Raw genomic sequence first — 26,932 nt, 5'->3', positions numbered from 1 at the left:
CTGCTTCTATTTTACCGCAAACGGTATCTGACCGATGCGTTCGGAAATATTTCATCTCGATTAAAAATCGATTATTTTATCTTTGAAACCTTTTTTAGTTTGTACTAATAATATTCGTAAAAGATTTAAACAAGATTATTTACCATATTTATTAGGAGCTTATTTATGCTTACAGACGCATGGAGTGTATGTGACAACTTGCTTTAAATCAGATTTTTTTAATTTCATAGCAATTTCAGCTATTTGCTGTAAGTATTGTATTTTTACTTGTGGATCCTTTGGCAACATATAATTACTCGCTGGTCGCCATTCACCATTTACTAAGTGTGCAGGTTGAGAAAATACACCTTTAAATGTCAGTCCAAAAGATCCTGTAATATTACAATATTTGAAAAATATACTTTAATGAAAAATAAAAAACAAAATACAAATAAAATCAAAGTACCGTTACACTGTATACCCAAATTTACGACGTAACTAGGATTAGGATCGAATAGCCATATTTTGATTAAATTCAAAAGAGCTACAGCTTTTACAATGGAAATTGGTCTTTCCGACATTTTCTTCTTAGCCTAGAATTGTTATCACTCAATATTGAAACAAGAAAAAACTAAATCGTAATAAAGATTATATGCACATACTTTTCGATCAGCCACTTTATTCCATAATGTTTCATCAAAAAACATTAAATATTCCATTGTACGCATTTCCGGAGTAATAGTGCCAATACAAAGAGTTGAATTTTTTACTTTTGTGTATCTTTCAAATGGATTAAATGAATCATATTTGTGTATTGTTGTTCGTATATCAACCAAATGATTTATTCCGACAAAACCCCATACTGGGGGACAGAACATATTTCTCAAAGAGACTTCAGCAATTTCTGCAGCCACTGATGCCATTTCCAATCCAATGTCTGACGTAACAACGACAATATTATTTTTATTAATTTTAGTTATTGAATTAGCAATTATAGTAGCATTATAGCATGCTGGTCCTAGATTTGGCAAAACAACATAAAGTTTGGGTGATGCTGTTGCATTAATGTTACTTGCAATATTTTCCATAAGTTTTTTATTCTTATAAAGCCATTCACCTATTGAGTATGTAGACCTATGAAAAACACAAAGATTATATAGGTATATGTATAAATAATATATTTATTTCCCATAATAGTAAATTGATTCACTTACTGAAATGGAACATAATCGAGAATTATTAAAAGGTCAGAACTAGTTAAGGCGGCCCCTATTTTCTCAACATATTTTACAATTTTTCCCAAATATTCGGTGCCCACATAGTTACATTCGTGTTCAATAAATTCCATTAAACTTTGTGAACAATTTTCGTCATATATATAAATTTTAGATATATTCTTTTTTACATCTTGTTCTAAAAGACCTGATATTATAAAGAATGATAAAGGATTTCCTGCACCCGATATACATATTATGCCTTTATTTTTAGTGAACTTTTCAATCAAATCAGAGTTATCAATTCGTGCTACTCTCTTCATCTCAAGTTTTAGTTTCTTTTGAAATTGTCCAAAGCTATCAATCAAATATTCAAATCTTTTTGGTGCAAAAAATACATCAAATTTATAATATGAGTAACAATATTCTAAAAATTCCGATGCATAACCTATATAAAATGGCTTACTACCAGCCATTAATAACTCTTTCCACACAATCGGTGATCCAGTGTGGTGCCATTTGTTTTTTTGATTAATTTTTTGTAGCCACGGCTAAAATACATTGCAAAAATATAAAATAAACTGATTTTGACTTAACTATTTTGTAAAAAAAATTAAAATTTTTACTTTTATAATAATATTTTATAAGGTAGATATAAAAAAAAAGCCCTTGGACTATTCGTTAATTTTCGTGTAGAATATATAAATTGAGTAAGAGTTACTTGATTCAATTTTTATTTTTTTGGTTCGTCTCTATAAGATTTATATTTTGAATCAGTAGTTTAACTTATTTTGTAAATTTAAGAATATGATAAGATGTGTGCACTTCAAGAAAAGTGCTTGAAGTGCACACATCTCAGACTTTTTGGTATGCGGCCTAAGAGAATAAATTACATTTGAATTTGATTTTACTACATTAAAAATTATTAGCTTATTAATAAAATATGATTAACACTATAATCAACATAGTTTATTATAAAGCATTCCAAATTCTATAACATATTTTATCACTGACCTTCCATTCTGCTACTGGTTTTTCTATTCGTTCATAACAAAAATCAGGTAATCGTTGTGCTAGGTAATCGGCGACTAAACATATTTCTGCAAATAAATCGCATTGAGATTCTCCAGCTATTACATAGCGAACACCCATACTGATAATAATTTTTAACACAACGTTTTTTATAGAAGAAACAATATTATGTTAATCTTTTATGTACATCCATATAATTTTATCTTTTACGTATTCGATCAGAGTATCTTTGAGTGACAACGTATTTTTCTAATTTTCAATTAAAAAAAGGTTACATAGCTAAGTACTGCTTAGTGTAATAAAATAGGTCTTGGTAAATCAAATCCTGTCATCTTGCTTGTTTTAGCTGCATTTTTTTCATCATCATAGCTTCTATGATTACTCAAATCAATCGATTCGTGTTTCTAGACGTGACGATGTCTGTAGTCAGAACCTCAAATCGCTATATATGCTATGGTTAAGCTACGTTAAAAACAGCACTATAAGTATTGTCAACTTATCAAATGTCAATTTGACACATAATTTTAGACACTAGACGGTGATGGAAGCACGTTTAGAAGCAATTTAAAAATATTTCTCATACAAATTACTTTTATAAAAACCATAGTGTAGTTTAATACAGTAAACAATAATTTTATTAGATTAAATCCTGCTACTCATTTAAAAAATTAAAACGAGTTTAGAGTACAACCTTATTTAGTTACACGAGTTTTGTTTACCATAAAACGGTAATGCTAAATACAAACACCTTCTCTGGTTTCTGCGATCTGCTTATAGATAAGAAATACGACATTAATAAATTAAATTTTATTGAAAAACTTGGATTCAATACGATTGCTATCAATACACATGTCGAAGAAGGAAGCTATGAACCGAAAAAGAAAAAAAAGAAAAATGACCCTAAAGAAAACAAAGACCCAATCCCAGCACCTGTTGAAATACCAGAAGATGTGAAAAATAAAACTAAACTAAACATTTTACAAAGAGTCACTATAGAGTTCTCAGATTCTAGTATATCTCACAAGTTTACTCAGTCCGAGAATTTAAAGAAATACGATCTCATAGCAGTTTTACCAAAAACCCTTCAAGCTTTTCAATATGCATGTGGTACTCTCGATGCTGATTTAATTACATTTGAACCACAAACAAGGTTGCCTTTTAAAGTTACTCGCAAATCATATAGACTAGCTGTGGAACGTGGGCTGTTCTTCGAACTCACATATTCACCAGCAATAAGAGATTCATCATCAAGAAAAAATATTATAGCTACCGCTCATATTTATCATGCTGTTGGTAAATCAAAAAACATCATTGTTACCAGTGGAGCTGACAACTCCACTCAAATAAGAAGTGTTCATGATGTTTGTAACCTTGGGTTCATCCTAGGTTTGAATAGCAATCAAAGTTTAGAAGTTGTTCGAAATAATGCACACAAGCTTATTTTGAAAGCTCAAGGCAGGAGGTGTGGAAAACATTATATGGAGGTTACTTCAGCGGTCATTCAAAGTGAAAATAAAATACCTGAATTATAATGTTTATTTATTTTATACCACTTCTTTTTAAAAATATTTCTTTATTTGTACATAATCAGATCCATTTTTACAGCTTAATAATTATTTTATTTTTTGGTATATTATGTAAGCAATTTTAAGGAAATGTTGATAAAACAATGAAATACTGCTTTAGAACATAATTATTTGATTAAAAATATAAATTACATTGTATACATTAATAATAATCACAGATTATATAAAAGTAGTTCATCGAGTTATGAATGAGTTCAATAGATTCAGAGATTATGACACAAAACAGAGGTTCAGTCTCTTTACAATATTAATATTATAATTATGAATGAATGATGAAGTATTCTATTTAGCCATTGTCCGCACTGCATATCACATAGGTATGAAGAGCTATGTTTCATTGATCTTCAGATATCATAATTTACTTGTCCCTATATTTTGATTCAGTGCAATATTTAAACAGAATAGAAAAAATTTAAAAGACTATGGCTATCCGCATGCCTGTTGCTAACTCTCTCCAAGGGCTGGTCATGATAGTGGATTGGTTCAACAAGTATTGGGAGTCCTTATATGCTTGATTAAATGTGCTCGGTAAAAAAACCATTAGTTTTAGCCCCTTACACTCTTCATGATATATTAATTGTGATAGGATAGTTCTATTCTACTTTACCAGAATCACAGGACAAGTTCATTGGCTAAAAATATAGAAAAACGCCGTATATCTATCCTAATCTGTTTTTAAATGAGATTTGTCAGTCTTCTCAGCGATAACTGTTCTATGAGCGGACAACTGAGGTGAAACTGTTGAAATATTTGGTATTGGCAAGTCTTCAGGTGTAATAAAAACCTCTGCTACCCATTTAAATCTGTACAATAAAAATAAAAATTAAATCACTTCATTAAAAACGCACCAAACGAGACTGAATAATTACTACAAATCAAAGCAAACTATATACAGTTGCTACGAGAACAAAACGACGTTCTTTAAAAGCAATGTGCTAAAAGCATTATAAGAAGCAAATGAATATGTTTAATTGATAAAAGCAACTTTTAAGTTATGATGATTCATGATAGTTACAAAAAAAGGATGATTTAGTTAGAAATTACAAGAGCTGCCTACATTTCAAACTAGAAAACCTCTTGTTTATTTTATAAAATGGGAAGAAATAAAAATCGTTTATTTTTTTCTATATATTTTTCAAATGCAATATCAACGTTTGGTACAGATAATACAAAATGTATAAAACTCACACTAGAATAATATATTGACTAAATCAAAGATCTACACACAAGAGTTATAAGTAATTTACTACATTTTAACACTAAGTGCTATAATTCTCTTGTAATTTTATAATTATTAGTCGATGGCAGCACCTCAAATAATTTGTTATGGAATACAATTTCATATTTATTTTATCGTTGTTCCACTTGAAATCTGATCAATTAAAAACCAAACTAAAGAGGAAAGTTATCTTAAATACTATTAAAATATATTTATTTTAGCTTAATCCTTTAAAATATGAAAAAGATTATGCTATGCAAATTATCTGTTTAACTTATACATATTTCGGAATTTACTAAATTACCTATGAATTTAAATTCTAAACGGCCAAGAAACATATTACTTAGTAATGATATAACCAGATTTATTCATTTATTTAACATGAGTCTTATTTAAAATTAACAATGTTATTTATTTATATTAAAATGTTTGCATGAACAAAGTGTTGATAAGTGCGTTAGTAATGGCAGTATTAATGATCCTTAAGCTTTCGACCTGCAGCAACTTTGGAGATCCGGTACGACTAGACAATTTTCAATAAGCCTCTAGAATTCTAGATAATGTCACAACACAAAAATCTTTTCATAGAGCTATTGCAGGTCATCAGGTTTATAGTAACATTGGATCAATGCGCACAAACGTGGCGACAAAAGTTAAAATGGATAGCATAGACAACATACACAAACCAATCCACAGATTTTTTGCAAATTTTAGTATAAATTGAGCAAACAAATCAAGTTATCGAGGTCACACTCTCGTTTTCAATTCACGAGGACGAAAGTGTGAATCGATTTCATAGTAATATTTTTTTTATCTGTACATTTATACAAAAGTGCAACCTCATCGTAACATAAATTTATCTTAACTAAACAGTCTTGAAATGTCTTTTTGTATATTAATTTAAATGCTTACAAACAAAAATTTCGAGACCTTACGAAATATTATCGACTCCTACCAAACATTCTTACATTTTCACGGTTAAATATAGTTAATACTAAATTAATAAACTAGGTCGAATTTAAACCATCTCTTTTTACACAGATAAAATAAATAATCTCCCGAAATAAATTCATATAATAGTTAACAAATTCAGTCTCATTGGTTAAAAAAATCAAATTAACTTAAAGATCTGCAACCTTTCCTCAAAAACATTCAATATTACATTATAATGTCAGAATTTATTTAAAAAAAATAAAATAAAACAATATACATTTAATTCGAAATATTTAAAATAAATGCATAGTAATTGAAATGCAAATTAATAACTAAATAAAATTCATTATTATCGATTACTGATTTTTATGAAACTTTATTTTAATTTACTATTTTTATTATTATTTTGTATTAAACATTAATCACACTATATAAACGCATCCTACACAAGGTAAGGCTAGTTAGAACTAAGATAAAACATTTGTGATATCAAACATGGCAATTTACATTAAACATATTTTAAACACTAAATATATCACGCCACACTATAATATTTAAATTCGAATTCATACAATAAATAACAGAAAAATAGTCCCATGCAGTCACCATTATATTAAAACATCGTAAAATGGTTTCGAACGATCGTGAAACGGGACAGTAGGATAGTTAATGAATTAAAAATAATAGCACGGGTTCGATCAATGAGTGAGATGACTGCAGGAGAGTCAGTTGTTGAGGAAAGAGACGCAGTGTGCGACGGTGTTGACGTTTTCCACCAACCTGTTGTAGAGCTCGCGCCGCACGCTGGCCGTGAACTTGCTCACGAGGCACAGCGTCACGGTGGCCGCGAAGATCGCGTTGTACAGCAGCACCAGCTTGAAGTTGCCGAGCCACTCGATGCGACCGAACTCGCCCAGCAGATCGAAGTTCGTGATACCTGAGGCGGATGACTTGCTTAATGTACAATGTTTTCATTTTTTTATAAAAAAAATATATCGGAGAAATCGTTGTTACCGAGATATTAGTAAAACGTTAAAAACTTTCTTAAAGAGCCCTCTTTAAAAAAGTTTAAATATATCAATTCATCAGCGAACTGATCCAACAATGTTGAATTTTGGCATTGGGCATAAAAATGAGAATGAAAACTGTCGTTTAAGGAAGATAAGTGAAGTACTTGAATAGCTTAGAAAGGCAGCAATACCCAGCTAAGCAGGTACGTATTAATTACAAGCTCATCGACATAATTTAGCCACGAGGATCATATGCGTTCGGAGCGGTACCCAGTATCTTGACGAGCAGCGGCTGCGCGGTGGAGTGCGCGAGCAGCACGGCGCAGAGCGCGATGATGCGCGCGAGCGGCGTGCGGCGCGCGCGCGGCAGCACGCGCAGCGCGCGCATGGGCGTGCTCAGCCCCGTCAGCGACGCCGCGTGCAGGTACAGGATGAGGAACGCCTCCAGCGTGGCGCCCGCCCAGCCCAGCTTGGACAGCGACGCGATCCCCAGCGTGAATTGCTGAAAATAAATAAAGTCACCAAGTCGCTATAAATATTTGGATACGTAAACGTTGGTAAAAACTTAACCAGTACATGTGACTGTTTTAAACGAAAAGTGTAATGTAAGATTGTGTGAGTAATTTATTTATAAAGTGTAGGATGGTACATGTGTCGTGTATTTCATATAAGTTATATTGCGATGTGGTGGGACCCAACACTACTAGCTAACTAGCGGTTACGATACGTTCCCGATTCTATTCGGAATCAACTTCGACCGAACCGTAACTGATCATTGTGTGAGTAGAGTAGAAAAACTGCTTAAAGGCAACGCTTTCAATTCCATTGCGGCAAAATGATAATCTGTTAGTAAAACTACCCTCTGCTCTAACGACCTTATGTAATATCCAATTAATAATAAACACTGCTTAAAAAAATATATATACCCGAGTGCTGAGCGGCAGTGCCTTAATTCCTATGAGTAGCTCCAGAGTGTTCTGCAGCACCATCAGAACTGTTATGGTAGTAAGTGCAAGTAGGAGCAGCATCGCTAAAGGGTACACCACATTCCGCTGCAGGGAAGAGGTCTTGCGTTGATTTTCTACTTCCTGAAATATATTAAACATATGACATTTGAGATTTAATTTTACTATGAACGTAATCGCCCTATAGCAGATGTCAAATTTGTGAACAGAGTCCAATTTACGAGTTTCAGCCCAAGTTCCTCAATACAATGAGTTTTTAAATTTTATTATATAATTAAAACATCCGTTCTTATCCTAAGTACTTCATTAATAAAATTAAATAAATTATTGAAATATTTTTTGCCTATTTAAATAAATAATCGGCGTCTCTATTTTAGTTTTATCCAGAAGCAAAACCTTAAAATGCGATCCTGTATATCAACTTTAGGCAATCGTTACTATAAATATAATATTTCTATTAATTTCGATTCAATCGCCATTCTACTAGATACTAAGATATCTTCTAGAAAGTTCCTTTAAAAACTATAAAGTTTTTTTCGAATCGTTAATTAAAACCAAACAGCTTTTATCGTTCTAATCGATTATTATCAGCGGGTAAAATTATCAAGCCGAAAAGTGTATTATCGTAATAAAATATCTTTTTTTAATTGTTTTACCAATATATTTTTGCTTTCAACTCTGTATTGATAATCATATTCAAATTAAAATATGCCGTTTTTTATGTTTTCATAAACAATTTTAAAACGTTATACGAAGCGCCCGAGTTGTACGCAGTGTTCTCGTGATCACCAATCCCCCCCAAAAATCTTTCAATGGTTCAATTCCAATTCCGATGGTCCATGACTTGACCATCTTCTATCCACCTGGATTGAAAGACCCCCACCACCATTAATTTTCGAAAAATATATTTATAAAGTAAAAATTTGATGTGCGCAAAATGTGAAGTATGAAGCTTGAATTTGAATACAACGTTTCGTAGATTTAAATCCTTTGCCACGAACGTTTATGTCACGTGTACCAATTTATTTTAATTATACAGGTATTTTAGATGTCAGTAAGCATCATCACCACTCAATAAATATTGGATTTTTTTAAACAAAACTGTCAGTTAATATTCAAGGTCACGTTTCGAAACAAGTCTCGCGACAAATTTACAGCGATGGAGTGTATGTAAGGAAACGAGAGAAAGGAAATTTTCACCGAACATTCAGTTAAACACGCTTTTTTATACCTAAAATTGATACATATCCATATATTTTGACTACATCATAATTTAAACAAAATTTATATCCGCTTAACAGCAATAGATTATTCGATAAATTAGATAAGGAACTGATACATGCATTTATAATTTGAACAATAATTTATATTATAAATAGAAGTGATTAAAATCACCAAAATTTCCGAATACACAATTTTTTTAAATTCATAACTCAAGTCATCATACATTATTTAGTGCGGGCGGAAATTATATTAAAAATTGTACAAGTGTCTTGCTTTACTACTACTGAAACACACCTTTCTCATGGCGACAACTCTTTGAAGCCTCTCTTTAAGGCCAGCTTGTAAGGCCCCATTCCTCAGTCTAAGCAGCGGGGTTCCTTTCCCTTCGGGCGAGGAGTTCTTGCTTCCTTTTGACATGGACGCGTCCGCGTCCACGGGCGCTGATATGTCACCTCGGTCTGGGTACATAGGTTCTGGTGATATGTAGCCAATACCTAGAAAATAAAAAATGTTGGGTTTTCTAATGCTTAATATAATCCATTCGTGATATATATATATTTTTTAAACATTATAGTAATTTTCACAACAGGTTAATCAGTGAGAAGATCTAACTGTACACAGTTTTTAGATTGGCCCAATGATTTGATTACAATATCAACTTTGTACGATACCAAAGTATACATATGCCACGTAAATAGTCGTACAATATCGGTGTAATATCAAAAAGTAAGGAATAAATTGAGACAAATTTACGCTGATATGTTTATAGTTGAAGCGTTTGAAAGTTCGTAGTCACCGTATGTGGGTGATCATTTACATAGTTTCGCTATTGATCAAATATTTATGCATTACTAATTACAATAAACATTAACTCAGACAGCTCAAAGGAATAATTTGCCAGTTAATTTTGTGCGCTTTAAAATTAGCATTATTTGTTGTTATATTATTCCGACTATATAATGAATTTCACAACTTGTAGTTGCGACTAAGGTTTGCGCCTATGATTGCTATGGGTTCAATATCCGCATTTCGTTTAAGTCAAAAATTTTAAGCATTCGGTTCTCGTTATTCCCACTGAATATATTTTAGCAAATTATTCTCACCCGAGACACTATCTGCTAACGATATAATTTAATATTTTTATAAAAAAGCCATACAGAGAAAAGTATTGTACATCATTTTTTTGTACCATACAAAAAGGGGATTATTTTATAACCGAGCTATAAGTACAGAACTTAGCCTTTATTGGAATTGAATTGTACAAACCTATATTTGTAACAATTACATTGTTCAATCAAAATATAATGAAAAAAAAAAGATTTATTATTATTATTCTTCCTATTTATCGATACAACAAAATTATTTAAAGATATTTGAATTTCCAACTATTTATATTTTACCCACAATGGTTATAATTTTTTTTTAATTATTTGTTAAAGGACTAGGGAAGGATTAGAGAACAGTTGCATTATGGAAAATGCAATTCAAATTAAGAACAAAGGTAAAGAACTAGGCACCAAGTTATCGGTCAATAAACTTAAATAAAAAAATTTAAAATACTCTTACACGTATCAAGGCATTTGTTAATCGAGAACACGAAAGTAAAATTTTTTGGAGCGTTTCAAATAATTTTCCAATAACAAAAACGTTAATCAGAACCAAAGACAATTATAGATTTCTAATATAATGCAAGCAAAACTTTACGATGATAATTCTTTACGCCCCGATAATCATAAATGTTTTTTGAACGCGTATTTGTTAAAGAAAAACAGACCTCCTTGATAGAAAACCAAATAGAAAATACTCAATCATGATATATTTTAGAAGTGCTGTTTTCATTTGAACAAAGTAATATAAAATCACTTTATATGAAAGGTATTTTGAATGATGAAGGCAAAGAAAAAGCCAATGAACGAGACAGGACTCCCTTTCGTTAAAATTAATATTTTAACGTATAGCTGTGCAGATCAACAGCAATTTTATACTTTACAGTATAGTTTTCCACTTCTATGAAGGTTTAAAGCCTTTTCCATTCCGTATAGAATTTCATCTGACGCAAGTATTGTCGAAGATTCTGCAGTTTTTTTAAATGATTCTCTCATAAACACAGATACTCATGCTTAGTGTTGATTACCCGATTTTAACCCGATTAATTGATAATAAGTTATCTCGTATTGATTATTTGATTTAAGTTATTATTATTATCCTATAGTTCGCTAACAATATGGTCTAAGTTTTGACGCAATTGTTATAGCACCCGAAATTCATTTTATTCATTTTATTATTATTATAACAATGAATATAGAATTTCGTATCAGTAATTGTTTTGTAAGTCCTATTACGACGAATAAATGGACAAGTGGTTGTCACGAATGCCCTCGATGTCATACAAGTCAAGTGTTGTAGGAGATTTTAGAGTTAAAATTACATATTTTTCGAAGTAAACCAACAACGAAGATTCAAGAAGAATTAAGATTCGTCAAGTAGGTATTTACGACCAAATCGCTACTAGAGATAAAATGCGGGCTCATCATGATAATCATGACTGTTATTTCACGCAGTGGAAAAGGATAGCCATTTCCATTAAATATTTCGGGACTTCTATTATATCCTATGCTACCCTTTTTTAAATTATTAATGAAAATGCTATTTCAGAAAAATACTAAGGAACATTTTAACGAATGTAATTAAGGCTATCTCTTCAGACATGCAGTCTATAATGAATACGGATTACAACTTCGCATCTTTAATCTCACAATACTAATTTTAATAAATTAACACATAACTCTATCTCACAAACGTACTTGGAGCATTTAATGTAGATTGTATTCATTATAATCGTCATGAGAATAAGACAATTTACGTTTCTTAGATTACTTAATTAATAAAAGGATTTCCGTTTATCCAAAGTGAAACGTAGCAAATTGTATTTAAATATTATGTTGTGAATTGAACGTTGGTAGGTTAGGAAATGGTTGGTATATTAGGTAGGTATGGATTATTCCATCTAACATTGTAGCCATAAGCAGGACACTTACGTGTTCATTTTCATGACATTAATTGTAAAATCCCAACAAATGTCTTCAACACAATACAGAGCGCATTAAATTTAGGCTTTCGAAAACTCCGAAAAATATTCGTCTCATATTTTGGGGCCCCAAGTCTCTGGAGATGAGTTCATGCTTGCTTGCCCGTATGTTTTAGTGCAAATATGAAACAGTTTGTTGTTATAATCATCACGATTTAAAATAATAAACGTATAATTTAAAAAAAGCTACACTCTAGATCCACAACTTAACCTTTACACAATGGTATTAACAGACAATATTATCCTTATAAAGGCAATTAGTTTCGTTTATATATCTCCTAAAACACTATCTAATTGCCGAACAAGAGATTTTCATGTGCCGCACGTAGATCTAACTGATCACATGAAGGTCTTGTCAGTTTGGAGGTCAACTGATTATACGCGAATAGATAATTCGAAAATTATTCAATAATGCTTTCATACAAAATCACATGCTTAATATAAAAACCAATTTTATTCTGGCATCGAGTTATAACATTTTTTAAATACATATAAACATAACCTTTCAAAAAAGTCGAGGTGGTTGAGCGGATACGTTTATTTTAAAACAAAAAAACGCAGTTTTAAATCCGCGCAAGAATCACTGACATGATTTGAGTTTATAATTAAATGTGTTGAAAGAAAATCGTGGAAAACCCACTTGGGATTTATATGCGGGATAAAAACCCAACATTTAGTGGATGGTATTCCACCAGCTGAGCTTAAAATCTTCTCAAAGTAAAGGGGGGCCCAGCAAGCAGTTAGATGTTACTTGGTTTTACTCATTAACTTGTACTTTCTGTGCTTTTTAGTATCGGCATATTCCCGATGATATTTTTAGTTTTAAATTTAAAATGTTACGTTATATATCAGCTGCTATGGAAACAGATGATAAAAAAATATATATGAATATTATACGAATAAAATGTACGTATATATATGTATATTACAAACGTTAACATACGACCTTTCGGACTAGCAGGATCATTGTTATGCGAGGTTTCGTTGGACACCTTGGAGGTGGATATATAGTTACTTAAACATTCAGCATATACTAAAAGTTTTATATATTAAATAAATTAATATGACAAATTCTTGCAAATACACAAAACCAAATACTTATTGCCTTCAAGTACGACGCGTGTTAGTTTTATAATATTTATTTAAATATGTATAATATAATCCATACATAAAGAATTTTATTTTTCTTTGTGCGTCAATCACGTAAAAATTAGTGAAAGTATCGGTTAGACTATGACCAAATGACGCGGAAGCGTCCGTAGATATATCCAATATGTAATTTTTTTTATTTCAGGCGAATGAAACCGCGCTGATCAACTAGTAAGATCTTATTATTTTTTGGTAACTTACCCGTAGTCAACGAGGTCTCGATCCGCCGTCTAATCGTGTCCTCCTCAAAAGAGTATACATAGTACTCCTCATTGAGATCTCTTAGGAACTGGGGTTTTACGAGCACGCCACCAACGACTCCGAACAATCTGACGAATCCCAATGGTGTGAACACTGTAATACACAAAGTAAAGTATGATATAAATATACAGTCATAAATAGATATACCTATTAGCATTAAGACTGACCAGGAGAGCATATCATTATTAATCATTACTGATTCAAGGAGAATCGAAGAAGAGTGTAATGCTAATAACATTTCGGAACATAGATTTAATAAAAAAAAACTCAGTAAAGACTCTTTTGTTAATCGACTTCAAAAAAAGAAAAAGGTTATCAATTCAGCCGTTTTTGTCAGTATGTTCCTCGAAAGCTTCGCTGATTCTGAACCGATTTGGATGACTATTTTTGTATTTGATCTTCTTTACTAGTAAAAGGCGAGACGAATTGTTTAGATATGTACACCGACTTCAAGATACTGACTGGAAATTTTCAAATGTTTTTTTAAGTTTTAAGTTAACTTTCATTTTTCATGCAGGTTACCTTTGGATTTTTTTTTATTTATTAATATACTTATGAAATTTTACAACATAACAAAAATAATAAGTATGATTCCATATGTGTCATATCAGTTATATATTCGCCGCAATTTCATAAACAAAACCAGCTGGCAAGTATATGCAAATTTACTTGACCCCTTTCTACCACAGATAAATATAACAAGTATATTATTTGCCGACGTGTTTCGGTCTGAAGACTAAGGAGTGATTACAGGTAAAAGCGCGTTGGCAAACAGCGACATACCTAAAGGCGAGTTTCCATTGAAATAGTAAATTCTGTGTTTGCAACATATTAGTTTTGCTACAAACAAAACATCACAATATTCTCTATTATGCTCTTAACTAACTAGGCTCTTATAAGCTGTTATAAATTATCGTATTACAGGATTACATTGAATGTAAAGCTACACTTTCACTTACGAGATAATATTGATGAAAACGAAGTAAATCATGTGTACAACGAAGTAAAAATTTGAATCTAAGTTAAGAGAGTATTGATATAAATTATAGTCTTTATTATGATCAAACATGAGCAATTCGTATCCCAAAATCATTTCCAGTTCAACAATTACATATTTTTTCGTTGTGTTGTGTTCAAGATAATTAAGGTTTAAATTTAACGACTTGTCATTAAGACTGTAACTTATATTTAACCTCGATGACTAAAATATGCGTTATGTAGTCCAAATCAATTTGAAAACAATACTTCGTTTTATTCAAACGTGACTTAAAAAAACAAACAATCACGAAATTAAAACGAATTAATAAAAACGGCAAGTGCGTGCCTGTATCGCGTGGAGAGTATTCCGTATTATTTTTTATATTATTGCATTTCTCGTGAATATTCATTTTTCCTGTAAATTATGTCTAAAAACTATTATTTAGATTTTTTTAAATGCTAACTTCGGTTGCGACATTTTTTTTTTAAATATCTTTTGAACTATAAATTTTAAATTTAAATAACCTTTTTTTTGGTAAGTCATATAATGCAATCGACATATTTTTTTATAATCCATTCCAACGAAGAACTGAACTTAAGTAGTCCAGTCGATTCAGAAAAGATTGGCTGTGACGGTCGGACACAACAGTGCATAACTAAACACATTTTTATTTTTCTAAGAACAGAATTATCTTTAATTCTATATATAGAACCCACGTGTTTTCACTATCTTAACCGCTTAGTAACAAATCGTAACCAATCATAACGCATTGCATTCAAAATGTTTAAAATAGACACAGCATAGATTCTAACATAATATACCCGTGTCACAACAGCTTTCAAATTTCCAACAGCTGTTAAAATAAACAAAACGATCTGCAATAATACCAACGAAAACATATTAAACGTTTGTATTGACACGTGAATAATTTATTATGTAATTACATTATGTCGTTGCGTCATATAAAGAGACATTCATTTCCTCGGTATTTGCTACGAGGAAAGTGGACGCCACGCTGTATTTATTTATGTTACGACTAAAGGTTGAAAGCACGGTTACAGGTGGAGAGCCGAGTGCGGTTAAAGCCAGTTCAAAATAGACGTGGAAAAAGAAATCTCGGTCTCTTTGCCTTGTGTATTCAATACAAACTAAGCAATCAACGAATAACTTTATAGAGACCACATAAATGTTTAGAATTGTCAAGTCAATTTGATATGTCACGTGATCAAAAATAAACCAATGGAAATCGTCTTGAACCCGAATCAAAAGCATTGTTTTAGAACGTAATTATCATGGTTGTTATCTTATGCCGCTTGTATCTATGTCAATTCAATGTTTACTTAAAGTTATTTTTCTTTATGATTAAAATTGTCAAAGGAATAGTTAATTTTTATCTGTAAATTATATGTATCCTCACATAATTGTAGATGACAAATATAAATTAGATAGGTCGGCACGGTGAGCGTATAATTTGATGGACGGTTTTGACTGCGACGCTTTAATTACATATTAATGTTACATTGAAATGAAACGTATCGGAAAGTTAACTTCTATAGTCTAAGAGCCTGTGTTCCGCAGACTCACAGTATAGTATGCAAACTCCATATTAATGCGTGGTACACTGTACTCAGTCTACTAGCATTTTTGTAGTTTTACGGATTATTTTTATTGTATTTTACGGATAAATATCAGGTATAATAATATTGTTTATATTATTTCTACATTTCCACCTCTGTCTGGTTTCAGAGCTAGTAACATTTACCGCTGAATAACGATTTCACTATAATGGAGATGATGATATGAGTTTCTTTCGTAATTATGATAATATATCATAACTTCCATACTCTATAACTCTATTATTATAAAATAATTAAGAGGCAAATTTTATTTTCTGCGTTTTAATTAAAAAAAAATTGTTTTTTAAATTTCCTTTTTTTATTGACGATTTGTTTAAGTATATCCTAAATTAAGTTATATCAAACATTCAGTCAATTAGCTCATACTTCGATTCAAACGCCAGTTTGACTAGACTGTGGAATATATAAACATTAATTTAATGTATAAATCACCTTGACAACGGTATCTACGTAAGTTGTTAAGTCAATACAAAATACTATAACGAAATTGTTTACATAAACGGAAGAACAAAAACAATCTAGACTCAATACACGATGAGTAAGAAATGATAACATCCAACCCGGCACTAAAGGATCACAAGCAGATGGAATTAAACGAAGAATGGAATAACTTTATGAAACGAATCGGCGAAGTATCAACTCTTGTCAAGGATCTGGCGAGCGGAGACAAGGCCAAATCGGAGGCGGCTAAAGCAATAGCTGACCAGTATCTCGAAGGAAAAATTATACTGGATGAAGATGTTAAAATGACGGTCAAAGAAAATCGCACATTGATAAATCAAAAAGCCTTTGAATCTTTTAAAAATAACGACACAGTAAGTGAAAATAATAACAAAATACCTTTTAAACTTAACGTTTATTAAATTATTTTTAAAGAGTAACACATAGAGATGTGCTCTCACTATTCTCCAGTACGCGTGGGATACGAATGTGTCAGAATATCAACAACACATTAGACTTCCTCCTCACAATATTTCCCTTTTGAATTTGAACCATCGGTATCACAGAGTAATTCATCTGTTCCTTTTATCAATGAATTATTTTTAACAATAGTATTTTGCAAATGATAAAAATAGACGAGTTGTTGTTATTCGGGTTATCTGTGTCTAACCGTATGTGTCTAGCGGCATACATATAAACATAGCGTGTACATATATTTGCGCAGTCATTATACAGTTTATTCACTAGACGATTTCATTGTTCTGCATATGTATTCATTACATATCGCCAAGATAACGTTTGGTTCGCGTTCATAATGGACTGTGTGTAAATACTTGCGATCTAATCTATTATTGTATTATTCGATTGTTCGATATAAAAATAGCATTAAGACATGCCAATGAAAACAATTTGGCTCGTGCATCTCTATAAATAACTCTTAAATGTTTTCTATTTCAAAAATTAAATAAAAATACTCGCAGTACAATCCTATACGAAATTTTCGACTATAATTCTGATGATTTAATTTCCGTCTATGTATTTTTATAAGTATAACAATATATACGATACAGACAAATTGATTATTTTTCGTACGTCATAACAAGAACTTACGTCGTTCTTCTTGATGACGTATAAAAAATTATATATAATATACAAGATTTTTGTTTGTTTTACGTATTCAATTTTGTTAATAGCAGACAGTAGATCAATAGATACATCTTATACCAAAATATCGTCCAACGCGTGTTATACTCTCGAGATTATATTTTTAGCCGTTACTTTTAACCATTTTATTGCCACGGACTTCTTATAGAGTCATTAAACACACCTACTAACAATCGTTTAAATATATTTGTTATTTTAATCTAACTTTCCACGTGCATGTTATACAGGAAAATTCTACTAATAAATAGGGTATTCTATTATGTTTGAAAAAGTACTTCAAAATGATGATTTTCCTAATAAATAGCCACAAAAATTATATTTCGGCAAAATAAACACATTTACTTCCGCAAAAATGCTGTCAGTCATTTTGGTGACGTAATATTGGTAAAAACAACATTTGTTTTGTATGTACGACCGGCACTCGTTCAACGTTAACAGCTATAAATATTTGATTTTTTTTGGGAAAATAATGAATTACAATCGCTATCGTTGGTGTATAGTGTACAAATTCTAGTATTAAAACTATAAAAAGTTGTTTTTCAATGTACCAGATGATATTGAAATGACAGTTTTTGCCTCTATGACGTCACACCATGGTGACTCGTGTTTTAGGTCACGTGATATACAAACTAAAAATTACGACTTTTAATTTTAAAACAATAAAACAATAATGTGCTTTAAGGACTCAAAATCAGAATATTTATATATCAAATTTCATAATTTATGCTTCACGACCGAAAGTATCCTATTGTCACTTTATTTCTATCGAATATAAACGTAATTGTCGCAGTTTAGCTCTATTAATATTCTTCTATCACAACGACTGCTGTTCGGTCGACGTTGGATCGGAACAGAATCGGGAACGTGTCGTTACCGTTATACGTTAGTAGAATTGGCCCCCAGGACATAGATTCACAGTCAGTTGAAAGTTGCAAAGTCCTTTAACGGTAAACGCGCGTGGCCAACATTCCGTAAATTCTATTACTTATACCTACATAGTTATAGGTAAAGTTTGTGATTTCACAATTCAAATTCCCAAGTTCTGATTATCAACTACAAGAGCGGGTTTAGTTCAGATAAAATAAGTACCGTTACTACTTTGCTCATGATCTTTCCTCCTTATTTTAAAGCCCTAATTGTTATTATTATTCATACATAATATACGTAGGCGGACGAGCAAGTGGGTCACCTGATGGTTAGTGGTCACCACCTTACATGGCCAATGCGCCATCAACCTTGGGAGCTACGATGCTATACCTCTTATGCTTGTAGTTATACCGACTCACTCACCCTTCAAACCGAAACACAACAACAATTAGTATTGTTGTTTTCCGGTTTTTTCTTTGGCGGTAGAATATCTGACCAGTGGTACCTACTAACTACTAATGACTAAACACAAAATTTTAAGAACTAGAATATAATACATGTTTTTCTTATTAGGGAGAAATGGATAAAGACGCTTGGATGGCAGAGGTAAGCAAAGATGCCGAACGTCGAGCGTTAGATAAAAAGATACGTCAGGAGAAGGCAGATACATTAAAAACTCAAGCCATTAAAGCGTTTCGTCGAGGCGAATACGATAGAGCCCTGTCTTGTTATAATCGAGCTATCGAACACATCAAAGACAACGCTATGTTGTATTGCGACCGCGCTTTGACGAATATCAAACTAGAAAACTACAATAAGGTGAGATGAAAAACACTAAATACGTATCAATGACTTGTAAAATATAATATTTCCTAACATTTTATTCCGGTATTGCGTTTGAATCCTGTCAAAACATATTATATCTCGCTGACGAAACCCATCAACAGTAATTTAGTCGAGGTCATTGTCTTGCGGCAAACAGTGTTGATATGATGGATATATTTGTGTACGTTAGCTAGGACAGGTTTTAGTCGATAACAACTTGGAAGTATTACGAAGTACAACAGTTATCGTTTATAAGTAGCACGAGGTAACAATTGTTAACTTCTTTAGGATAGATATTTTTATTCGTTAACTGTAAATGTCATAGTGTTGTTGCTCTGGAAGAATTTGATATAACACATCTGCATGACAAGGAAACCTGTGGTTTAATGGTCGGAATTCGAAACGTAATTAGTTATCGCCTTTTTTTTTAATTTTAAATGGTGTTATGTTGTTTTAGTCTTATCATTACTAGGTTAACTTTAACTATACATTTGAATATATTAAGGCAATAGGGAAACTAGTTTTCGATCAATTATATTTTACTCAATAATCTTAGTTTCTTCACTTTGCATTTGTACACAATTATAAGACTAAGTTTATTTGTATACAAAAATATATTTCAGAGCCAGTTTAACAGACTTTATCTACAAGAATATAAAATTACTCCCCAGGTGATTAACGACTGCGATTGGGCATTGCGGTTGAATGAAAACAGCTTCAAAGCTCGTCTTTATACAGCAAAAGCTTATCAGGAATTAGAGGAAAACGATAAATTCGAAAAATGTAAAAACGAACTAAAGGAAAAATTCCCTCAGCATGAAGATCTTATATCGTATTTTTTGCAGAAAGACGACAAATAAATGAAACGAAAGGAAATATCCAGACGGTATAAGACAAATTGAATAAGAGGATTGCGTGATTATTTGTTTATATAAATGTTCAAATATGGTACATTATTTTATTAGGCAATAGTTAAAATTAGCTATTACGTAATAAAACAACATTCAATATTAAATTCATCTATATAATGTAATAATTAGATAACACAAATTGCGATTGATAAGGTCTCTGATAGTGTTAATCCACTTGACGAAAATTACTCAATAAATAAAAATCTATTCGTTTGGTCAATCTATTCGTTAAATCGATTCGATATTTGTTGTTTCTTTAACTTAATTAAGTATAAAAATAAATTAAAAACGATAATTCCAGTAAGTGTTTTACAATTCATGATTAAAGCATTTTTTTCAAAATGTTACAAAACCAGTTTTGTATAACACGTGAAGCTATAAGGCGGAATGAGGAGAATCAAGTACTTTTCGATTATGCTAAATCACGTATCGGCTAAATACAAAATCAGGGTCAATGTCTGTATACACGATAAGTTTACTTGTAGCATCGATTTCGAATCGTGAATCATAACAAACAAGCTAATATCCAACAGACATTGCAGTGCCATTTTTAAACAAATTATACAAAAATTCGCTACGTTTTGCGCGAAAATATTCCTAGAATTTCAAATAAACAAACGTATAACAAGTAAAATATAGATCGCTTGAAATGTATAAAATTTAATTATGTACTGTCATCAATACTTTGTGGTAGGACTAAGTGGAAGCTCAACCTACCCAGACGGTTCCATCTACTCATTATATACTAGCATCCAAAGGCACAAGGGACATAGCATCTCAGTTCAGTTCAATCAGGATGATTAGCGGCGCTTGGTTGTAAAAATAATGGTTAAAATTCCTTACGGTGCCATAGTCTACGGACAATAGTGATCACTTACCAACAAGTGATATTATATTACAAATACAAACAAATAAGGTAGATTTATACATTAAATACCTCATTAATGAACAAAATACATACATACATATCAACTATATATAGCAACTTGATAGGTGTTCAATCAAACGGTATCGGAAGTCTATTAATCTCAAACTGATATACAACATCCATTTTTATATATAAACTCACCCAATAACATCAAAACACCGACGAATGACACGCAAGAGTACAGGAACGGAAGATACGTCCATAAATCTGTAAACAAAAATAGCATTATCATGTTGTGTTAGTAAACAAGCGTGTATAACAACGAACTAAATGCTAGTGTGTTTGTACATGGAATACATATTATAAAAATATATATGAATATATGAGGACTGAAAAAGAGACGATTTTCTTTTTTTTTTCTTTTATTGTTTATGGTTTGAAGAGCATAAAATGATGAAGATTGACATTGACACAGTAATCTACACGTTCTGTCGCAAAACCTAGTAGTTAGTAATAAATTTTGATCTAGTAATTAACGAAAATGAATTAACGATAATAGTAATAACTATAGACAAGTTTCTTTTTGTTCTACATACGTATTCGTTTATAAAAATTGTACTTTATGTCTTTCTACCTAGTACTTTTTCGACACGATTTCGCAATAGTTAAAAATAAGGATTTTAACCGTATCATTATTCTAAACAATTAATTGTAAGATCTATTCGGCCGTAGTGTTGTCACATTTAAGCGTTCCAGCGTTTATTTAAATATCTCATAATATTTCAAAAACTACCGGTTTGAATTGCAAATGGCAAAATTATCTGCATTTAACGTTAAAAAGAATATATTATTTAATAATAATTAAGATTTATCTTTGGCACGATTGCATTAAATTAAAGTTGTCGTAACTTTGAGGTCTTTTTTTTCATTCGAAATCGCCTAATGTGTAATGATCGTCATTATTATCTTCGACTACGACAGCATATGAAACTATAATATATCAAAAAATATGCTATATATAATGATTTATACACAGCGAACGTGCTGAAACGGAATAAGTTTCATATCAATTGGATAAATCGTTTTTTTTTTTTTAAGCAAATCGGTAAACAGACTAAACTTGCCATTACTATGCGTACGATACTGTACTGTATACATGCTAACTTGTTTATTTTTCATGAATGAGAAAAGTGTCTAATTAAAAATAAGAGCATCGCTCCAATATTCTAATAAAATATTTGTATTCATATAAAAATACGACGAGTAGAGCTAGTACAAAGTAATTATATTCGCGGCTACACGGTCACACATGAGATCGAAATAATGACCACAGAACAATAGTAGATACGCAATGCCAGTCAATTAGGCACAAATAATACCCGAGTCGGATGGTTCATTACACAAACGTAACATTCACGGCATTGTTCTTTTGACCCTACTCAGGCTCACATCCTGTATCAGAGCTATGTTATGCAAACCTATAGAGAACTTCTCTAACCACACACTAGAGATTTATGTCATTAATCTATAATAAGTCTCTTTCCAGATAATACGTGAGAGTTCTAACTTAAAAGCTGTTGTGTCATTTTAAATTCCTCAATTTATAGATGTTATCGTATATTATTTAGCATCTCATAAATATTAAATTTTCACTTGTAAGTGAATCTATTTGTCTGACGTATTTTCTGCCAGCAATATCAATACAATACGCGTTACGAATGGAGATGCGCGTAACTTATTGATGACCCGACACTAACGACCTCAGCATATTTGCTAACCGAAAGTCTGATACATATACATATATATAAATAATAGCGTCTTCATTACAAGGACCAGATTATAAGATTTCATTTAAAAAATAAATAAATATACAGCGTTTATTACTTTATTTTCAAATGTCAGAACATTGCATTAAAATTTGACCTTGACATTTAACTCCCCTTCATTAATTTTCACTGCAAAATAGAAACAATATAGGGAAGCATAGTCTGGTTAATTATATACAGACACTTAAGAATTACATTGTGTTAATGAACAAAGAAACTTGGTTCAAGTTCAGTTAACTCTTAATGTCATGTATCTATTATTTTAGAAATCAGACATTCCTAATTGAATGATATTATTTCATTACATTGAATTGAGTTTCCATTATTGATTCGAAATATTAATTTTAAATAAAATAATAATAATGTAGTATGTACAACCTCTTTGTTTTGTTATATAATGAAAAGTGTAAATTGTATGTAAATAATATGTATCTTAAAGAATTTTCAGTTTACAATCAAAACTTGCATACTTTAAAATCATATAATGATGTGTATCACAATGAGAAAAAGCTGAAGCAAACAAACAATCCAAATATTTGTCTCTGATTCCAAATCATGACTTTGTTCAATTTGCAGTTGTAGCATATGCACCTTGGAATAATAGTGCAAAAATCTTTATTAAAAGTACAACATTGCATCTTATTGTCTCCGCTTGATGAACCATCCCTTGTGACACAAGGGATGGTTCATTTTTCGGTTCAAGGGGAAATAGCACTTTTGTCACTGCACAGCACTATTACTATTTTTAATTTTTATTTGAATATAATTAGATCTTTAATGTAAATAATTTTCATGTTGTGTGTGGATGATGTTCATATTTTTGAATCTATTTGAGAATAATTCATTATTGATATTAATGGTAACATACAAACAAGCATTAATATTATTTATATAAATGTTGTCTGTCTATGATATAGATTTATGTACCTACATTTTGTGTTCAGCAGTTTGTGCATAAATTTTGTCAGGTGACTATCATAATGGCAATGATGAGGTCACATTTGAGTGCAAAAGGTAACTTGTTGTTACTGTTGCTAAACAGAGTCTATTTTATATTAAAATATATATTTTTTTTATATTACATGTTTTTACTGTAAGGTTAATGATTTAAAATACTACTACAATAATAGTACCAAGACTTTAAATAACATATATATATATAACATAATACTTATTAGCAAGGTGTTATGTAGTTGAAGATATCTTGAATACTATGCATGTTTTTCATTACAAGTTTTTTTTGTCACCAAGCCAAAATATCAGTAATGTGTTATTTAAATATTGCAATTGTCTACATATAAAACCTACTTACTTTAACCATGTTTTTTTTAAATATATTGTCATTATGAATTTAAAGTAAAATAGTACAAATATTTAAAGAACAATGACACATAAAAGAAGGAAAGTTAAAAGAAACCGAAACGGTACTTTCACTGAAAGTATACTTCACAATCAGTTGACAATACTACAAATACTTTTGAGACATAAATAGATACATAAATATCAAATGTACAGTAAAATATTTCTTTTACAGAACACTGAAAGGAAAGCATCAATTGGTTTCATTTAAAAGGGGAAACATATTCAAATATACTTACTCAGTAGAGCATCCAGACTAGAGCGGTCCCCTTCCAACCAAGCAGATATAACATATGCTAGCCCCAACATGGCCACACCAAGAAGAGCCAGTACTATGAAGGTCTCATACACACGGCCCTTCAAACCTCGGCATCCAGGAAATCCAGTGGATTCAGAAAATAGATATGCAAACGGCAGAAATACAAACAGTGACAAGTTGGAAAACAAGAATACATGATTCCATAATCCTAGAACAAAAATATTTTATTTAGGGCACTTCTTTATCCTAAATGGTGCAGGACCACTGTATGTGCTATAACTGTGACGTGTGACTGACTGTGAGTGTTTCTATTGAAAATAATTTGTATTCAACAAACATTAACATTAAATGTACACAATGATGATCATTTCTTACATTCATTTTTTCTCTAATATTTTTATATTTATAATAAATTTTAAACCAAAATAAACAATTTTAAGTAAATACTACAAGAAATGAATCTTTTTTTTTATGATGACAACAGTTTTTAAATTGGTATATTGATATTCAATTTACAATTTACACATAACAACATAGAAAATAAAAATATACAAATTTATGGATTAATGATGGAGAAACCATTGATAGTTCAGTTATTATAATTTTTCAATTAGAATATTATCATAAAAATAATGTATTGAAAAAATGTTATGCATTACCTTGTATTAGAGAACTGTTAAGCCATTTAACATAATAGCTGTTTGGGTACAATATGAGCACTTCATTGCTGACTATCGAGACGGGCAGCAGGAGTGCTGAGCCCAAAGACACGGCCAATGCAAATGTACACAGCCATAGGCTTATTCTGTATACCTTCACCTCATCTTCGTCAGCCGTAAAATAATCATCGCTATCGCGCCGACGAAATTTCTCGATTAACATGAACGAGAAGAGGTATAGTAATATAAACAAAAGCAGGAATATCTACAACAAAATGTTTATACAATCGTATTACTTCAAATATTTAAAGTTAAAACAACTCCGAATAGATTTTGGGCCAAACAACTCACGATCTGCTCTCGAACATTGTTATGAAAAATCTGCTCCCGCAAGTCTGCCTCCTCATCATCCATCGTCTTCTTTCCGATATTTTATTTTATCTCTTTATAGAAATTTCCTTTATATCATTAACACTGAAATTGCACTTCATTTTCAAAAAATTAAACCATCCCCTTTTGGGTGCGAAACACACACAAGATATCTTCGATTTCGATTTATTTTTAAATGGCGTTACAATGTTTTACCCAAAAAATACGTTTTTATTTATTTTCAATTACTTTTAATATTTGCAAAGGTGTAATGCTCTAACGAATGATGTAAAAACACGACTAATTTTTTTGATCAGCTGAAAGAAAAACAGATTAAACAGCAAAATAAGCTGTCAAGAGATAAGTGACAAAGGTATAATTCATTCTGCTTAATTTATGTTACATGTGACTACAAAAGTATATTCATGTTAAGAAGATTTTGAGTACTTTACTTTCTTCAAGATGCCTATAATTTATATAGGCATCTTGAAGAAAGCATAGTTTTTAAAGACCATTTGAAAGTGTTAATATATTTTTGTATCTTCTTGTGTATTTGATTCATTAACTTATATTACATTTAGACTCGAATTTAATTTACTATACTAGACCAACACTAATTTAAAGCTGTTGTATACGCCATATGGTCATAATAAAAATCTATATAAAATATAATACCTTTTTTTTGCATAATTATTTAGTCTTATAATTAATTTACAATGAGATTCGTAGAAATAATGCAATATTTGTAGATAAAACTATATGCTAGCCTCGATATAATGAATTGAATTTGTTTGTGAAATGAAATATTTAATTAAAAGGGTGTAAACTAATGGTAGAGAAGTAATATTTGCTGGACGTTAAGTAAATGATGGAGACAATTATATATATTATAATATCATCCTGCAGTGTAAAACTATTGGAAATATATGATAAATTATTACAGTAAACTAATTATCTTTATATAAATAATCATATATTTTATTTCCGCCCCTGTTTATAACTGCTGACGAGTAGTAGGAAATGTCAATTTAAAATTTTAAGCTTTCAAGAAAGTCGGTCTTTGAGGTCGAGTCAAATTGTCAAAGTCACAAAGTTCGTCAACAAACAA

At 31.0% G+C, this 26,932-nt stretch overlaps 4 protein-coding genes across 4 annotated transcripts; 2 read left to right on the top strand and 2 right to left on the bottom strand.

Moving 5' to 3' along the window:
* Positions 1-159: 159 nt before the first annotated feature.
* LOC125065448 (putative malate dehydrogenase 1B) lies at positions 160-2,345 on the bottom strand. Its single transcript, XM_047673030.1, has 5 exons — positions 2,208-2,345; positions 1,615-1,744; positions 642-1,096; positions 446-572; positions 160-371 (listed from the first exon to the last, which is right to left on the bottom strand). The coding sequence occupies exons 1-5, from the start codon at positions 2,343-2,345 to the stop codon at positions 160-162; spliced, it is 1,062 nt and encodes a 353-aa protein (XP_047528986.1).
* Positions 2,346-2,760: 415 nt separating this feature from the next.
* LOC125065253 (ribonuclease P protein subunit p30) lies at positions 2,761-3,751 on the top strand (the record flags this gene model as incomplete). Its single annotated transcript, XM_047672768.1, has 1 exon — positions 2,761-3,751. A coding segment is annotated over exon 1 (795 nt), but the record flags the coding sequence as incomplete, so codon positions are not given.
* Positions 3,752-3,929: 178 nt separating this feature from the next.
* Positions 3,930-26,127, bottom strand: LOC125065259 (protein Lilipod). The gene is made up of 10 exons (XM_047672777.1): positions 25,807-26,127; positions 25,456-25,720; positions 24,777-25,004; positions 21,554-21,619; positions 13,601-13,753; positions 9,457-9,656; positions 7,900-8,061; positions 7,244-7,475; positions 6,744-6,900; positions 3,930-4,614 (listed from the first exon to the last, which is right to left on the bottom strand). Exons 1-10 carry the CDS (start codon positions 25,867-25,869, stop codon positions 4,476-4,478), a joined length of 1,665 nt encoding a protein of 554 aa, XP_047528733.1. The 5' UTR covers positions 25,870-26,127; the 3' UTR covers positions 3,930-4,475.
* LOC125065261 (tetratricopeptide repeat protein 12) lies at positions 16,777-20,483 on the top strand. The gene is made up of 3 exons (XM_047672778.1): positions 16,777-17,091; positions 19,322-19,567; positions 20,245-20,483. The coding sequence occupies exons 1-3, from the start codon at positions 16,822-16,824 to the stop codon at positions 20,431-20,433; spliced, it is 705 nt and encodes a 234-aa protein (XP_047528734.1). The 5' UTR covers positions 16,777-16,821; the 3' UTR covers positions 20,434-20,483.
* Positions 26,128-26,932: the final 805 nt, after the last annotated feature.

This window comes from Vanessa atalanta, chromosome 7, assembly GCF_905147765.1.
Source record: "Vanessa atalanta chromosome 7, ilVanAtal1.2, whole genome shotgun sequence".
NCBI classification, from domain to species: Eukaryota; Metazoa; Arthropoda; class Insecta; order Lepidoptera; family Nymphalidae; genus Vanessa; species Vanessa atalanta.
Note: the sequence above shows the minus strand (reverse complement) of the source record. Positions and strands in the feature narration are given on the sequence as shown.